This window comes from Calcarisporiella thermophila (genome assembly GCF_041956535.1).
Source record: "Calcarisporiella thermophila strain CBS 279.70 unplaced genomic scaffold VTP21scaffold_12, whole genome shotgun sequence".
In the NCBI taxonomy this organism is placed as follows: domain Eukaryota; kingdom Fungi; phylum Calcarisporiellomycota; class Calcarisporiellomycetes; order Calcarisporiellales; family Calcarisporiellaceae; genus Calcarisporiella; species Calcarisporiella thermophila.
Window position 1 is genome coordinate 757,415 of NW_027192202.1, and position 18,348 is coordinate 775,762.

The window sequence follows — 18,348 nt, forward strand, 5'->3', positions numbered from 1 at the left end:
AACTTCTTTTCTTCTATAACTTTATGCACAATTAGTTTTTGGTACCTTAATAACCTTTCGGCAAATTACTAGCGCTTTGAAAATTTTATTCAAGTTTGTTCTGTTTTGTTAAACTAGTTGTTTAACCAGTTTGTCTATTCAGTTCGTTTAACCAGTTTGTTTAATCGGTTCGTTCTATTTAGTTTAATTTTGTTATATAAGAAGAGATTCAAGCGTGAGTGAACGGGGAGGCGGATTAGTTTTTTTTTATATTGAGTAATAGTCTTGAAATTTATTGTCTTATTTTTTTTTTTCTTTTTTAAGAAAATCTTTCATTTGTTTTCTTTACGTACAAATATTCACGATAAACCCCAAAACCCACGTAACAGTTTCCGATTTTAAAGAAAGAATATTATAATAAGGAATTTTGTTGTATTTTTCGGGGCGAAAAATTTGTATTTTTTTTTTCTTTCTCCCTCTCGTATACTACTTTCCTCTCTACATGAAAAAACATGAAAGGTGTATACATTCTCTGTACACCCCCAATTCTTGCATGAATTTCTTGTTATTGACGTCTATCAATATCCTTTATTAAGAACAAAGAAGGATAATTTTAAATAATGATCCCACTAACAAAAAAAACGAAAAATTTATATTTCTTCCTTCCTTTAAGATAGGCCAGGAGCATTACCTAGGTGATTTTAAGTTAGAAGGTACATTAGCTTTTTATAGGATTGGATACTTTTCAATAAAGATACTTTGTTAAAGAAAAATTTATAATTCACCCTTTCGCATCCCGCATGGTTTACCTGTCTTTCTTTTATTTAATTTTATCATTAGATAGTGAAAAAGATTCTATTTAGTGGAAATAATGTTTATCTGTAGTTCATTGGCTGTGAGATCTTAAGTAGGTTGCTCCTTTTTGTTATCTATCTGGTAACTTAACCGATTTGACATGAAAATATTCAAGGAACCCCAATATGACAGGGATGAAAAACCGGCATAATTTAGCCAGATTTAATGAGTATCTAATGGCATTATTCCCTCTACTGTCTCCACCCTTAATGCGGGTGGGTTTTTATAGCAACGTTTTGCTCATGTAAGAATGACCTGAAAATAAAGACGTATTCCAATAGTGGTATTTTTATCTCGTGAAATATTTTTCTCATTAGCATTATAGACTCGAGCTTAATGATCATTTATGCAGGGGTCAATAAGTTCATGCAAACCAAACAAATTTTACCCTAGGTTGACGGTTGAATGCTTATTCTCAAAACTAAGTCTCCTTGTCGTTCAAAAGGGGATGTGGGGGAGAGGGGTGGCATTTTCCACCCTCTTTTCAGGCAATTCCACAGTTTATCACATGAATTTGTGATATTACCCAAAAAACTCTGTTATGAGTTTTATTCGATACACACTATAACATGCCAAGGTAGGTAGGGCAAGTTATAATTTGATAATCAAACGAACTCTAAAATAAAGATGGTCCACCATCTAAGGAAAACATTGCTCATTTTCGTGATATATGCCACTCCTATTCGTAACATTAATATTTTGCGTTTTACATAACCAATTCCTATTGCATATCACTTTAATGGCATAGATTACAAATGTATGTTATACAATATCTCTAGAGAGAATTCGATTCAAATCCACCCGTTAAGCCAAATCGTCTGGGGAACAATTTGAACCTACACGGTTCTCTGTTATTTGACATCTCAGCTGAGCAAAAGATTTGCGTTAATTGAAATGACAGGCCATGATACCTAATTGTGGGGCGCCAAAATCCCAACACTAAAACCACTTTATATTGAACGAATCCATCGTGTTTAACTAAGCAGCCAACTATTCAGATTTCCAATAAGATTTTACCTCTTAGTTGAGCAGAGTGCACGGTTATAGCACCAATGTTTAAAGTCACCTATTAGCCTCTATAGGCATAATTTTCCTTCCCTTTCAGCCTGTTCCCCACGTTTTCCAAGAAAACTCGTAAGCATGTGATTGATTGATGGGATCTTTCCGAAAATAGTATGAAGAAATTAACTAAAATTACACCTGCATTCTACAACAAAGGCCATCTGCATTAATACCGTTGGTAATAATGAACCTTGAAAGTAAATCTGAATAGATATCTTATTCAAAGTTGCTTAACATGGAACCATGGTGGTCGTAAAAAAAAATAAATAGCGAGTGAGAGTGGAGGAGAGAATCACCCAACTCGTTATTGAAAAAATATTGCTTCTCCAACCCTCTCCTTTTTAAAGCGAAACTACCATGACAAACTTCCGCAAGTGGTTGACAATCGTCATTCTCATTGCCGTGTCCACGCACTCTCTGGCTGCAGAGGACTTGGACGAAATAAAAAACGCCAATCCTTTGAGCAGTGTGCTGCGAACCATTCCCAACACGCCCGATCACTCCAAGCTCAATTCTGCTCAGCTCAGGGCTGTAAAACAATACGCAAAACTCGCGGCTAATGCAGTGTGCACGACCCTCAAACCAGGGCAGCCCTACAAATGCGGAGGCTTTTGTGATGAATTTCCGCAGACAACCGTGATCGATCGATTCGATGTGGATCCCGAAGATATTCAGGGTTACATCGCTCGCGATGACCTGCGAAAAGCAATTGTGATATCCATCCGTGGAACGGCTTCACTACCCAACGCCATTGTCGATGCGCAATTCAAACTGATCCCATACCCGAGTAAACTGGTCAAGAAGGCTAAAGTCCACGAAGGTGCACTATCCCAGAATTACCTCTTGTAGCCAATTGACCTGCTAACAGCATTATCTACTTAGGATTCTACAAAGCTTACCAGGGGCTCAAAAAGGTCACCATTCCTGCTCTCACCAGCCAGCTTAAACAATATCCCAGCTACGACGTAGAAGTGGTGGGACATAGTCTTGGAGGGGCTATGGCTGTGATGCAGGCGGCAGATATCTACGAGAATGTACCCGCTGTTAAGAAGGACAGGCTCTATCTGGTTACCGTGGGGGAGCCTAGAGTGGGGAATGATGCATTCGCCAAGTGGATTAGCTCCGCTGGTTTTGTGAGCAAGCGGTTGGTTTATCGCAGAGACTTGGTTCCTCACTTCCCTCCCAGGTTCTTCGGCTACGAGGTAAAGGGGATTTAATTTAACGTCACCCAAGGGGACTTTGTAACTTAGTCTGAAAGGATCTATAGAATCGTGGGCCAGAAATTCACACCAGTGCTAGGACAAGCGACACCATTCAATGCAAGGGAGGGGAAGACGAGCGTTGCGCTAACGGAGAGCCCGTGCTAGGCCTTAATGCCCTAGACGTAATTTGAAGCTTGGAATTCATATTTTTGCCTTGTGCTCACAATTCTATATTATACTATAGCATGCTGTTTACCTAGATGTAGACATGCTTAAATGTGCTCCAGAACACGTAAGGATATTTCCACTTACGCCTTAAGAAAGACACAATAGGGTTATTAATTTAATTTCCTTGATTAAATATAGATAAAGAAAACTATAATTGATTTGCTGAAGAAGATGTTTGACGATTTCCCTAGGGAACATGTCGAAAAAGCTAACTCGCCTCCCTCCGAGGAACACGCTCGTCGCCGTCGTTCTCAGTTCTAAAGGCGGGCTCAACATGACTTTATCTGACACGTTATTGATAATTTAATGACTAACCAAGCGCGTCGATCTGTGTTAGTATGAATTGTATCTTTCAGTAGCGGTATATATTTCCTTCATCGCCCGATGCTTATTGAATGGTTTTGCCTATTTTAATTGACAATAAAATATGTCCTTTGCCCAAATAGCGAGGATGAGAAAAGGGACTAAGGAAAGTAAAAATTACTCTGTCATTATTGCAAAAGTTGTTCCGTAAGAAATAAGCATGATAATTATATTATGATGTAATACAAAGAAATAGTGATATTCGTCGAGAACTCATTAAAAATTGTTTATCATATGTACAGGTTAACCTAATAGGTAAGGTGATGCAGGTTTCTCACATCCGCTTTCTTACTGATCGGCGCTAATCTTTCCCTCCCTGGGGTTGCTTAGATTCGGATTCGCTTTTTACTTGTCTTGCAACTAGCATCAATTCCCAGTTCCAAGGAAGTTTGAGTATCAACAACTCACGCCCTTCATGCCAGCGAGATTGGGTGTGAAAATGAAGTGAGGTGGATTGCGAAACAGAGTGATCTGATGCTGCGGAGGAAGGGTTTGCGCAGTGGGGTGCCATGTTTATCCTAAGAAGTGCTCCCGCTATCAGCGATGCAAGCATGATAGAGAGGAGAACGAGAAACGAATAGTGAGCTTCTGCCCCGTTCATTGGCGCGCTACGTTGAGTGTGTTCCAGGTCTTGTAAGCTCCGGTGCGAAGCGGAAAGGGTGGGCTTTGTGATGGAGGGTTCATTATCCAAATCGAGGGAATCGCCGGTAGAGATTTCTCTATAACCCTTTTCCTCCCTCTCCTGTATGTCGTCGCGGCTCTGCGGCCTTACCGTTTCAATCGATCGAGTTTCAATTGCTGCAGGCTTCAGCAGGCCCTGTTCGTCAGTAATTGACTGTAGTAGCATTTTCTGTGGTATTTTCGGTGGTAAGAGGTGTCTTGATTTAGCACGCTCCATGACCTGTTCTCCCTCGTAAGGGTGTGCATCAAGTGTCGTGACAAAACTAGAACAAAAAAAAGTAAAATAAATGAAACTACTGGAACATCCTTAGTATGCTACTAAACTCACCTAGGTCTTCTTTCCTCTTGGTCAAAGCCCGGTTCCTGTAAGTCTTCGCCAGGAATTATATCTATTTCTTTCCCATTCACAGTCACGCGACCATCCCAATTTTCTCCACTAGATATTGAAGTGTTTACGCCTATCATCGACGACCAACGGCTGATCCAAGGTTGAGCCACCAGCTCGGACGGTGAGAGTTGCAATTTCCAGGTCACTTCGTTGAGTTGAGAGGGTGACGGAAGAAGACGCGAGATATCCTCCTTTGAGATAATTGCGCGCAGTAAATGTTTCTGTTGTTTAGATGTCGAGGAGAGAGAGGCTGAGTGAGATGGCACAGGGAGAATATTAATGATCTCGATTGTTATATTTTCAGGATCCAGTTCGTGGTCAAAAGAGGTGTTGATACAATATCCATTGGGGAAGCGTTTCAGATCAATCACCAGCTCTAGAAGCATAAGATTTTCATCATCTACGCTGTTGAGTAATAGCGCTCCCTCAACTGGGGCAGACTTTCCGGCCACTCTCCCCAATTCTCCAGAATGGCCCAAAAACTTGTATCCTTGTTCCAGGTTGTTCTCCACGGAAGTCTGATCCTTTCTCGATTCCTTGTCTTCTGAATCATTTGAGCTGATCCCCTCTAGTGCCGAAGAATCAGAAACCGAAGGCGCAATTTCATTTTCCAATAAAACATTCTCCTCTCTCTTGTTATCCCAGGCATGTTTGAGGACTTCCAGCATCTTGAGATCAATACGAACCGAAATTTCGTAATCAAGCGAGGAGTGATCGTACAGGATGTTGGCAACTGACATTGGCGATCGAATAGCTTCCGCCGCCTCTGAGGAATTCATCTCTTCCTCTAATACTTTGTTTCCCGCCGAGAAAGGGAGTACTCGTTGCGAAATCAGCGGGTAGGGCGGAGAGCCATATCGATTCAAATAGACCTCCACTGCTCCTAACATTCGCGATAGTCCGGACACGAGCATCCCGTTAATTCCACTTGGAATCGACCCTCCCAAATCGAGGGCAATGCACCAAGCTACGCGTGTCGAGGGGATGGGATGGTTGTTGGTAGTGGTATAAGGATCAACCAGCTCCATCGACCAACCTGAAACGTAGAGGTGCGCACGCGGTCTTACAACGCCGTTAGGTAGTGTTGCCACTTCTGGGAAATCAGGGATAGAGGTTTCCACGTAGACAAGGGGGCGCCCTGTCGTAATCCCAGTGGCACTGCTATTACCGGTGGTGGTTGGATCTGGAATGGAGGTAGTGGTATCATTGCCAAAGCAAGCAACTGTGAAGAGATCACGAGCTTTCAAAGGGAAGATTGATTTCATTGCCATATGCACGATGGTGCAACCACTGGGCAGCCGCCGCAGTATGTTTGCCTCTTCTAACGTGTCATCCCATATACGACGACACCCGAGTGTGCTGACTACGGCAGCTACGTCCTGTGGTGCAAAGCCCTCAATCACCTTCGTGGAGCAAAGTATGGGTACGTGTTCAGGTATAATGGCGCCCCATCCAAATCGCTTCGCCACGTTGGTTCCGGCAGTATTGGTTGCTGAAGAGCTCGAGCCTCGTTCTGGAGGCATGTTCCATTCCTCGGCACCGCCTTTCACAGATATGTCCCGCAGCAGCCTTGCAGCAGCAGCAATCACCTCTTCAGGTGAGACTAGTAGTCGGTCCAAGAGCACATCAGCATCTTTAAGTGTGGGAAGGGGTGGCGCAATTTTTGTTTTGGCTGCCGTGACGCCTAAGAAGGTTTCTCGCGCGCGATCCTGCATCGCCTTTAGAGTATTGCTGAAAGCAGCAGTATGGTCCGTTGTACTTTCTTCTTCATCACGGTAAAGGCTGCGAACTTTTACTCGCACCCCGTTGACTACTATTCCTCGCCCAGAAACTTCTGGTTTTCTCACAATTAATAATATACGTTCACCGAACGATACCCAAGGCGTCCGTTCTCCATGCTCGATGTATAGCCAGAGCCCGTTCGCATCAGTGAGCGCAGCCTGCTCCATTTCACTTAGTGAGACTTCTTCTTTTTCAATGTGACTTCCAAAACCACGACGCACAGCTTCGACCTTCGATGGAGGTGGGTCGATGACTATATCATAATCCAAGCTCCAGCGACGTGTGTCAAGTCTCAAAATGGCACTCACAGCGCCCAAGTGGCTGGCGATTCGCACAGATGTATCTTCATCAGTATCGCCATCCGTATCCTCCCTTTCTTCAGCAGTTTCTGGTTCTATTTCCACCTCCTTGTCGTCATCTGCTTCATAATCAAACGCAGTGGAGGATTTTCGCTCAGTCAGCTGAGGCGGCCTAAAATTACGACTGACAGTAGGGATATAGGCAAGTCTCCATATTCCCCGCAAAATATCGTACGTCACGCGCTCCACTCTTCCATTCCAAAGCTTGGTCAAATTCGGCGGTGCACCGTCTTGCTCAAGATAGGTCATAAGTAAATCCACATTAATCGGCAACTGTGATGGCGACCATCCCATTATAATCGGCGTGGAGAGCCAGCTGCTTGCTGCACTGCTACCAGCGTCTGATTGAACTACGCACACTATTTTCACAGTATCAAGGGACACCGCCTCAATACGCCAGCCGGCCACATCGACTTGTGAACGGGTATGAGTTGGGAGAGGGGGTGGAAGCAAGGTGCTAAGCGAGTCCTCAGAGGCAGATGTAGCATAAAAATCGACTGTCTTCAAATCGCCCAATCGTGAACATAATAAAACAACATCGCGTGGTCTATCAAAAAGAAAAAAATAGTTAAATCAAAGGTTATACGAATACCTTGGAGGTACGTACTTTGAGGGCCAGAAGCCTTTTAATTTGACATGGTAGAGACTGTTGTTACCGTTTAGGTGAGCAACAAATACTGCATCATCTACTATTTTAGCCCCTACGTATTCAAAAAGTTAGAGACATATTGAATGAATTGAATTGGTCACTAGTGAAACTCCAACTTACATCGATGACTGGCCTCTGCACATTCGATCGCGGCTTTTACATCCCACAAATTCCAGCCTCGAAAGACTCCCTCGCACCGATATGTTGTGTTTGTCTGGGCTGAAGACTCGAGTCGACTAATGGTTACATCATTTTTCTGTAAAATGCTTCTCCACTGGGAGCGGTTCTCTTGTAGTATTAGAGAATTAAATAGTTTGTATGCTCTATCAAGCTCAGGGAGTTTCTTAATCGAAAGAACAGGGAGTGGCGCTGATGCAGAAGTCGAGGAGGTACTTGTAAGGATGCTATTCATACTCTGATTGTCGCCAGAAAAAGATGTCGATGTAGCTATGGTTTCATCAAGAGAGGAGGAACGGATATTCCCTTTCGTGCGATCGGAGAGCAGTAGAGTGGTGAGACTTCTTCCATCTCTCCAAGTTAACCAGTTCTGTGTCATTTCGTCATCTGCCGGATAGACTGGCACAGAAACGCCGTTTAACCGTATATCAGGTGGTTCATTTTTGTTTTTCTGAGGACTCCGAGGCCCACGCTCAATCTTTAAGGCTGCAATCAAATCTTCAAGGTGGCCTTGCTCAGGATTAGTGTGGCAGTCGTGTTTCACTTGAAGCACGCATCTAGACCCCTCGAAAAAACTATAGCACTGTACGGATTGCGCGGTGGGCTCAGCATCACGACAACCACTAAGAATATGTGCAGCGATGTTAATATATTCGCAGGCTCCCCATCGCTCTGCATCCATTTCGACTTCGAGCGAGCATGCAGGAATATTGGAGATCCACTTCAAAGCGCGTGAGCTTCCCACTTCATCCATATTATTGGAATCAATTGAAATACAAGAGACCAATCTCTCATTCTCGAGTTGATTACTATCACGTGTCTCTATACTTGAATCCACAGTGCTTGATGAGGGATCTCGCTTGATAAGTGTATATCGAAGCTCATACACGTAATTATCCTCAGCCTCATTTATTGGAGTGTACTCTTGATGATCTACTTGAATTCTTTCACCTCGTCTTGTCAAAGAAGGTGGGGCGCCTTCTTCAGAGAGCAACTTCTTGAGGTTAATGATTGAATCTATTGCATGTTGCCCTAGCGCCAGGGAGGAACTGACGCGCCTCGCACGCATGTCTAGATGATGGTATACGGTGACGCGCAATCGATGGCGGGACGCGTCGACTTCAGGAGGGACTATCTGTATATGCCAGGCAGCGAGTTCAAGGCGAGCGCGAACATATGGGTGATGTGGCGAAAGGTAGGCTGGAAGATTTTTCGAGTTAGGAAGTGAAGTTGCGATATAAACAACACTAGTCTCATCAACAAATGATGTCTCAATGGTAACAAGGTCACGTGGGCTATAGAGATTAATCATAAAAAAATTATATTTCAAGAATCATCACAGATATGTAATTAAAAAAAAGTAGAGAAATAGTAGATTACCTCCCGCGCCATGTAGTTTTTAAAACAGTCTTGGTGATAAAGATAGCTGCATCATGCATCTCAAAGAGTGAGCAATCCTCAACTAAACTATTCCCTAATAGATAATTAATAGAGAATTTAAGATATCCGTCTATTTGTTGAACTATTCAAGATTCTTACATGTCGATCTAAGACCTACACACTCTAATGTTGTTTTCCAATCGGAAAGGTCTACTTTTGCAACCACCCTCCCGCCAGTCAGCGTTGCTGTAGTGCGAAAGACCTCACCAGATCTGTTGGGCCACCGACGCTTTTGAACCCGGATATTCCTATCTTCACTAGACTCAGCAGCCACCTCCTTCCAACTAGTAGCATCGCTCGCTGTGAGATCGCGAAAATAAGCAAGAGCAGAATCAAGGGCTTGGATCTGATTGTGGCGAACACTGGATTTTATCGAAACAAATTAATAGAATTAGCAAAATATTGGAGAGGAAAAGCTAACATCAATGATCTCACCTTTCACAGTTTAATTGCTCGTCGCTGTTTTTCTGAGTGGTCATGTTTATAAGACAAGGACGATCATTGATTATAGTGTTGGAAGCAGAGCAAATGGAAATTAAAATTTATAGATATACTGAACGAAAAAAAAGGAGATATAACTAAATATTGGGCGCAAAAGAGGCAGTAGTGCAATCAGAGCAATTATAATCTCTAGAATTATGCTATCTTTGCATTTGTATTCGCCGTGTTGTAAAACACGCGACTTGTAAAAGTGGTTCTTTAACGTCGAACCCCGACAAGAAATAACAGCAGACGTGTTCATTGAACATTACAATATAAAATCGAACCATAAAAACCTGATTCGAATCATCCAAAGGAAGTAAGTAATACATAATCAGGAAGCCACCTAGACAGATGTGCTACGACTAATAATATTAAAAAGATACAAACCGGCCAATATTGAAAATATAAAGCGAGAAAGCGATTCAGTTGAGATATTCTCCTGCTGAAATAATTAGACAAAACAAAGATGTAATAAAGCTTCTGCATTTTGAAAGCCCCATTCTATCTGCTTATTTCCATATCCGTGGAGGAATTAAATGACAACTATTAATACGTGTATTTTTTCACGACTTTATACAACAATAGAGCAGATTAGAAGGCGAGCATGGGCTAGTGTTGAAATCGATATTAACAGACTATTTTTATCTAGTATTGACCTAAAATAATGGCCTATTTTTAATATTTACTTGTTTGAGCTGAGATTTATTCTGATATCTCTAGAAACACATTGAACTCTCAACTTCTTTATGAAGAATTCGCTCATTTCGTTCACTCTAATTTTCTCTAAAATAAATTATCAAATTAAGGCAGTCACAAATGAAAAATTAGGTGTTAAACGCGAGATCAGAATTCTGTTTCCTCAGTAAAATGGAAGGTAATTTATACTTTTGAATTTTTCATTAAAGATCTTTTATTTCCATGAATACCATCTCACCCTACTGCTATTATAGACGATGATGAATTCGACGAATTTGATATTCCGGTAGAGAACGAGATTCTTCTTAAAGCGTTAGAGGTGGCGGAGGCCGAGGGCGGTCAGTCCAGTACTCGCGACAGTTTCCCAAACAGGAGCAGCAATGCAAATGAAAATCGAGGAAGATTACAAACTAGCTCTTCGATCACGAACAGCTTCCACCCCGTCGATCCATCTCAAATCAATACATGGATATATCCAATAAATTACCCAGTGCGAGATTACCAATTTAACATAATCCAACGTGCACTTCATACCAACACCCTAGTTTCACTTCCAACAGGACTAGGAAAGACATTTATTGCTGCTGTACTGATGTATAATTATTACCGGTGGTTTCCAGAAAGCAAGATCGTATTTATGGCACCAACCCGTCCACTAGTTGCGCAACAAATTGAAGCCTGCTACCGTGTCTGCGGTATACCCCAGAGTGAGACGGCAGAGCTTACCGGTGCGCAAAACCCTGAGTCTCGAAAAAGCATTTGGAGAGAGAAGCGCGTATTTTTCCTCACTCCACAGGTAATGCAAAATGACATTATGTCGGGTACATGTCCTTCCGAAAGAATTGTCTGTATGGTTGTGGATGAAGCGCATCGAGCGATGGGTAGCCATTCTTACTGTGAGGTTATCCGTAAATTACACGAAGTTCACACCAATATACGCGTATTGGCTCTCACTGCTACTCCTGGATCGGATGTTCAGACCGTACAGTCTGTGATCACTAATCTACGCATCTCGCGGATCGAGATTCGTACTGAAGAATCGCTGGACATACGACAATACATCCATCGGCGTACAATTGAACCTATTGTTATTCCACTGAATACCACCATTACAAGTCTCCGGGATCGATTTTCGCAAATTATGAACATTTTCTTACGGCGTCTTAACAATGCACAGGCTTTCCATGAAACAGACCCCAATCGTGTCACACGATATCTAGTTCTTATGGCGCGTAACCGCTACCGCGAAACACTGGCACGGCGCAATACTCAAGCGCAGAATGCTGCCGTAGAGGGCGACTTCACTATCGTCATGTCTTTAAGCCATGCCCTTAATTTACTTCAACTCCATGGTATCTACTCGTTCTATTTAAATCTGCAAGGCTGGATAGATGAAGCACAAAAAACCCTTTCGAAGGGCGGAAAGATATCCCGTGCGCGACAGGAGTTAATGCGCAATCCTGATTTTAATGCAGGGATGGATAGCATTCGAAAAATGATGGACGACCCGACCTTCTCTAGTCACCCCAAACTCGAACGCCTTGTTTCTATCGTGGTTCACCATTTTGCAAACCACGAGGAGGATCAAAGGCAGCAATCCTCGCATGAGCCCCACGAAACACGGGCAATGATATTTTCCCAGTATCGAGAAAGCGTGAGTGAGATTGCACGTGCACTTGAAGCACATAAACCCATGATACGCGTCATGACATTCATTGGTCAAGCCTCAGCGCGTGGAGGCAAAGGGTTTTCGCAGAAAGATCAGCTTAAAGTATATCTTGCAAACATGTTCATCTAAGACCCGGCTGAGGAATAACATGCACTTCACATAGGTTATTTCACAGTTCCAAAAAGGCGGATACAACGTTTTGGTTTGCACATCGATTGGAGAAGAAGGGCTGGACATCGGAGATGTAGACCTGATTATATGCTATGACTCACAAAACTCTCCTATTCGGATGGTAGGGATGGCTGAAGCTATGTCCAATGCAATTAACGCTCCTCATCTTCGAATGTTTTATTGTCACTAGCTCCAACGGATGGGTCGTACCGGCCGGAAAAGACAAGGTCGTGTGCACGTCTTGTTGACAGAAGGGAAGGAAGAGCAAAATTATAAACGCTCCCTTCAGTCTTATAAGACCATCCAGAAAGCAATTGCATCAGGAGAGAGGTTCGAGTATTATCCACATAACCCACGCATTCTTCCTGAAGGCGTTCGTCCTGTTTGCGATAAACGAGTGTTGGAATTCACCGAGTATGTGCAGCGCACCAGAGGGCGACGTAAAACGCTATTACCGGTGGGTGAAAAAGCAATTGAAGAGCGGCCGACAAGGTCAGCATTTAGTGAGAGTGTGTTGGAGGAATTCGCGAGAGCTGGTGGCGGGAGACCGCTGAATTTCATGCAGTGGCAGAAGGAGTTGACTCCGACCTCGCTCATTGGACATTCTAAGCGAACACGCTTGGTAATCGACTGGTGTGCCCAGAGTGCTTTGCTAATGAAGGGAAGTCGGGGGAATCGAATTGGCGCGTTTGAGGCGGATATGCGGAGATGGCTTAATCCGGCGGATGTATATGGGTACAAGGAGGCAATAGATCCTGAGGCAAATGAGTATGAGATCGCACCACCTGTGCGTAATGCGAACAAGCGTAAAATAGATGAGCTTAGTGCAGAGATTGAAACGAATGCTAAGCACAAGGCCAAACTGGATGAAAGAGCGCTTGCATTGGTAGATGACGAGGATGACTTGATAATCGAGGCGGGATTAGACGACCTGTTGCTGCAAGTTGGAAATTCGATCAACCGGCAACCGCAAGAGCACCATGAGCTTATTGACTTAGATTCCGAGTCATATGCACCCGGTGAAAAAGAGGGTTCACCTGAAGAGTTTTCCGCACTCGAGTTGGAGTCGGCAGGAAAAGCAATGGCCAGAGACAGGTATTCGTCTGTCCGAGAGGGGTTTTCGTCGCCACCGCCGCTTCCTCCTCCCATTTCGCCATCGTTTTCCCCTGAAGTTATACACATCGATAATGGCAGCTTGTCTGAGAACAAGCTGTCCAACTTGGATGTTTTTGAAGCTGGTCCGGTCATACACTCGACTCCAAATGTGATTGGAGATGGCGGTAAGTCGAAGAAGTTTGCGTTTGATGACGACGTTTTTGCTGAAGGGCGATTCCATCGAGTTGTCTTGCCTTTTGAGCGAGAGGATGAAGTAATGCCCTTACCTGAAGAGCTATGTTTTTGGAAGAGAGTGGATACAAATGTATTATAATTTGCTCCAAGTGTAAATATCCCCATTTTATTTTTATCACTACGCCCAGCAATATCCCACTTACTCCAATAGTCCTAGCACCGGTATAAGCAACTCTGCGCAAAATTTGGATCTGAACCCCTAAAGCCAAATAATTTTATCCAGTTGCCACACGTGCAACCTCAACCACTCTAATTTAGGTCATCCTTGTTGATATGAAATAGTTCTCTTCTTTTCATTAGCATAAACATGAAGTTCAGACAGAAACTCATCACTAATCAGGTCCCAGAATGGTCCCATCACTATATAGGCTACGATAAACTCAAAAAGTCCATCGCGGTGCTTCATGCTTCCCGTAGTAATAATCAAAATTTGGAGATTGCAACATGTACTAATTATCATGCTCTGTGTGTATTATCGAACCAAGCTAATGCTTTTTCATTTCTTCAACGCTAGTCCTCCGGACATTGGACCATGAAATTCATAGAGTAGCCGCGTTCTATGATGATAAACAATCCGAGCTGGAACGTCGCTTGAGAGCATTCTGTTCTACTGAAATCAATTGCCCCGATGAATGGCTTTTAGACAAGGCCTTGGAACAGCTGAAAGACGAAATTTACAAGTTATCTGACTATGGTGTATTGAATAAACGCGGGTTCGAGAGAATATGGGAGGATGTTAGAGCCAAGTTCCAGAACGCAGGAGTGGAGAATTTGGACAGCTTGGAGAAAAATGTAAAATTGATTTGAAAACAGTGAAATAGTTGTGAGAATATTATTCAATTACTAATTATTCTGACAGTTCTCTCAGCTTTCATTTGTTGTACACTCAAGTGAGCGCGGGGGACTAGCCGCCCGATTTTTGCCTCTAATAATAAGGGCGCGTGAGTCCATAAGAACGCTTAGAGCTGATAGATGGGCGAAGAATTTGAGCTTTTCCCTTGAAGACTTGCACGTTCTCTGGAAACATCTCGAGAAGGATGATGCAAACAGGTTGGGTCAGCTATGCCTATCTTTTACTGACGTTGAAAATGGTGCAAATAGAAAACAAGCGGTAAGATGTTTTTCTTAATATGGTTTGTATTTCTAATTTTTCTAATTTCTTTATCCTTTTTCGCTTCCAATCTCAGCTTCTCAACACTTTATTATATTTTGCCTGTCGGTATTACTCTATTAATTGTCTCTCATTTCTGCTGGAGCAAGGAGCTCGAGCAACTGATCCCCTCTGTATTGATGGGCGATCCCTGATTCATCTACTTCTTATCCATGGCGACAAGTTTGTTTTACGCAATGGCTCTGCACCCAGCAACTCTTTATCCAATTCACCGCATTCCTCTCTTATTTATCTTCTTTCTTTACTTCTCGACCGCTCCGACTGTACCAGTTCTGCAGATCTGTTTCACCGATTGCCACTCCATTACGCCGTTATCAATGGTTACCCCAATGCTGTAAAATTGCTGCTGGAGCACGAGCTAAAATTGCTCGGCAATTTTAAGACAACCAGTGAGTGGCATGACTCGAATGGCTGCACACCACTATTCTATGCTACGCAAGCAGGTGATCTAGAGAGTTTGAGGTACTTGATTGAAATAGGGAGTATCCAGAACGTGGATGCAAGTGAAAATGGTAATATAAGATTGGGCAACGTATGGGCTTCTTTTTTTTTCTAACTCGGTTTATAATCCAGTTCTAATACCGAAAATTCTATCCAATTCTGACGAGTTAAACGGTCTACCACCTCATCACTCTAAACCAACCTTACTTTCGCTTGCATGCAAGTATGGGCACGTGGACATTGTTCAATTCCTTGTAAAGTACGGTGCCGACCCCATTATTTCAGTTGATGAAGAAGGCCACAGTCCTCTACACATTGCAGTGCAAAAGGATTCCGCTGAGATTGTCAAGACCCTACTAATGGCAACTAATAAACTTGGACCGAACGAGCTTGAGAAGAGAGAGAGAATAATGGGATGGACACCCTTATTCTTGGGAGGTGAGCCAAAAAAAATTACCCAATTTGCATGAAATTTAATTGACATATGCGTTTATGTAAATATATAGCAATTGAAGGTCATATGGAGATGGTAGAACTTCTCCTGAAGGCCGGCGCAAATCCCAACACCGTAGATAAGATTGGCCTAACTCCTCGTGATCATGCTATCTACCATGGACATATACTCCTTGCTAAGCTTCTCCCCCTGACTTCAATGCCTTTGGAGAAAAAATCTGCCCTACACAACACAAGAGCCCCTCTACCCCAAATTCTTCCCCGTAACCAATGCATGATCGCCGTGACTTTTGGTTCGAACAACTGCAACATACCTTTTGTACAGTTATACCGTCCGGCTCGTCCGGTTAATATCCAAGTGAGTTTCTCTGCAAAGGATGTGCATATTCGGAGAATTTTGAATTTGGTGGACCCTGAGCCAATGGTGATAATGGTCGAGCGAGAAAACGAGAAACTTGTTCTTCATTTTGATATTTCTAGCATCGGTAAAGATGATAATGAGGTTCGGGGATATGCTAGAGCAAACATACGCATCGGTGATGAGATGGCTCTGCTTGACCCCGCTCTATCGGCCCCGATTATCGACTCCCAATCCCTAGACGAGATTGGAAAGATAAATTTCGAAATTCTAGTGGCAAGACCCTTTTTGGATCAAGAAATTAGCCCTCAAGGAGCTTCATGGGAGAATGAAAAGACAATAGTAATAATATAGGATGGATAATTCATATTTGATTCAAAAATTTTCTTCAACATTATTCTCGGTTAGATTATTGGACATCGTGGACTCGGAATGAATAGAAGAGTATCCGGTTCCACAAACCTTCAGCTCGGAGAAAACACGTTGCTTTCATTCGAGACAGCCGCCTCGTTGGGCGCAGAGTACGTGGAATTTGGTAGGTTGAAGTCTCTACTCTTTAGGATGATGTTTAATTGTGCACTAATATGGCCGTTTGAATGTGAAGACGTGCAAGTAACCAGAGACCTTGTCCCGGTTATATACCATGATTGGATTGTGAGTGAGACAGGGGTGGACGTTCCAATGCACTGCGTCACACTAGACCAGTTTCTTGCGCTGCGCCCTAGCAACAAAACGCATCACGACCATCTAGGCTGTATAACACCTCATGACCCTGCCCAAGCTCAGCCCAAGCATCCGAGGCCTCATGCAGTTCGGCGCTCCAGTAGCCTTGACGCTATGCGTAGTCCCGTTCCCGATAATACCCGATTGACGCGCGCATTCCAGCTTGGAAAGCTAAAGGGAAACAATCCCAATACCATTCATGCCCCGTTCACCACGCTTGCACGAGCTCTAACCTCTTTGCCGCCAGGAGTTGGCTTTAACATAGAAGTGAAGTACCCGATGCGCGACGAAGCTCTCCAGGAGAGTTTGCACACTCACCTGAACCTCAACACCTTCCTCGATGTAATTCTTATGTGCGTTGCCCAACATGCCAACAAACGCCGCATTATTTTTTCCTCTTTCCACCCCGAGACGTGCATTCTACTCCGACAGAAGCAGAGCGCTTATCCGGTGCTCTTCCTGACAGACGCAGGGGTTGAACGTATGGTGGACTCACGATGTAATTCTCTGTGCGATGCGGTAGAATTTGCTTGCCAAGCGAGACTCGACGGAATTGTTTCTGCAAGCGAGCCGATAATTATGGCGCCACGATTGGTGCAGAAAGTCCATGAGCAAGGTTTGTTGCTCTTCACCTATGGAACCCTAAATAACGATGCGGAGAACGCAAAACTGCAGCGAGACTTTGGGGTTGACGCAGTGATAGTTGTGAGTATTCCAATTGACTCTCCTCTAATGCCTTATTTCAGAGTTGACCCTTGTTTATTGACCATTCATGGTAGGATTCTGTCGTTGCCATTCACAACAGTCTGAAAAGTTAAGCATAGTCTCTTGCATCTACGCATCAGAAAATATATATTGCATTTTATTGCATTATACCTGGTTATTTTTTTTCTGATTGGATTTTCAGTATCGCAAACGCTTTCTTTTTTTTTCGTTTGAAGGCAATTTGGTGTTTATTTTGCCCATAACAACGACGGCAAAGATATAGTGGGGACAATGTCTTACCTTAGTCCCATCTTTCATTATGATCAAGCGCTAAATCATTTTGGGCAGAAAGCATCGTGATGAGAAATTGTGAAGTCGCCTTAGAGAAATTGCCCAAGTTTTCCCAAGCAAGATTTGAGTCTAGCCCATCAGGGTTGCCAGCCCTTACTATTGGGTTCATTGCCATCATTCAGGAAACAGTTATCAAACATCTTTGAAATACGTTCACACACGAATTATATTTCTTGTTCGATCGCTAATGCCTCATCGATGTATGCATCTCCAGCCTTAGATTTAGGTTGCATAGTGTATCCATCCAGATCTACTGCATTATCCAAAAACAGTTATGAAACCAAATATTCATATCGGGATAAATCTACATCTAACTCTGGAATTTGAAAATGTTTTCAAACATTCTTGTTTTAGGGAGAGGTAATTAGATGATGGTGTTTGCGAAGCAATTGTGAATCAATACCCAGCAAAGACGGGCTCTGTGTATACGGTATGTATTCAGAATTGTACAAACAATGATTGATTGATTTGTATTCATACTTTGTAAGTCTCCATCCTCTCAGAAAAGCATCACAACATTTTACTACTTAAGTTTGCCTCTTTTGTTTTGGGCAGAGAGTAAATGTAAATATAATGTTTAATGTCGAGAATTATATACATTTGTTAACAATT

At 43.0% G+C, this 18,348-nt stretch overlaps 4 protein-coding genes across 4 annotated transcripts; 3 read left to right on the forward strand and 1 right to left on the reverse strand.

Moving 5' to 3' along the window:
* Window positions 1-2,253: 2,253 nt before the first annotated feature.
* Window positions 2,254-3,587, forward strand: VTP21DRAFT_1853 (uncharacterized protein; the record flags this gene model as incomplete). The annotated part of the gene is made up of 5 exons (XM_069391985.1): window positions 2,254-2,716; window positions 2,779-3,098; window positions 3,164-3,280; window positions 3,343-3,390; window positions 3,465-3,587. 5 exons carry the CDS (start codon window positions 2,254-2,256, stop codon window positions 3,585-3,587), a joined length of 1,071 nt encoding a protein of 356 aa, XP_069251189.1.
* Window positions 3,588-3,990: 403 nt separating this feature from the next.
* VTP21DRAFT_1854 (uncharacterized protein) lies at window positions 3,991-9,644 on the reverse strand (the record flags this gene model as incomplete). The annotated part of the gene is made up of 7 exons (XM_069391986.1): window positions 3,991-4,633; window positions 4,699-7,446; window positions 7,507-7,600; window positions 7,669-9,020; window positions 9,106-9,199; window positions 9,265-9,527; window positions 9,601-9,644. The coding sequence occupies 7 exons, from the start codon at window positions 9,642-9,644 to the stop codon at window positions 3,991-3,993; spliced, it is 5,238 nt and encodes a 1,745-aa protein (XP_069251190.1).
* Window positions 9,645-10,515: 871 nt separating this feature from the next.
* VTP21DRAFT_1855 (uncharacterized protein) lies at window positions 10,516-13,613 on the forward strand (the record flags this gene model as incomplete). Its single annotated transcript, XM_069391987.1, has 4 exons — window positions 10,516-10,522; window positions 10,599-12,115; window positions 12,177-12,305; window positions 12,375-13,613. 4 exons carry the CDS (start codon window positions 10,516-10,518, stop codon window positions 13,611-13,613), a joined length of 2,892 nt encoding a protein of 963 aa, XP_069251191.1.
* A 228-nt stretch (window positions 13,614-13,841) lies between these two features.
* On the forward strand, window positions 13,842-17,498 carry VTP21DRAFT_1856 (uncharacterized protein; the record flags this gene model as incomplete). The annotated part of the gene is made up of 9 exons (XM_069391988.1): window positions 13,842-13,980; window positions 14,049-14,326; window positions 14,394-14,645; window positions 14,722-15,217; window positions 15,279-15,584; window positions 15,653-16,299; window positions 16,366-16,492; window positions 16,562-17,385; window positions 17,460-17,498. 9 exons carry the CDS (start codon window positions 13,842-13,844, stop codon window positions 17,496-17,498), a joined length of 3,108 nt encoding a protein of 1,035 aa, XP_069251192.1.
* Window positions 17,499-18,348: the final 850 nt, after the last annotated feature.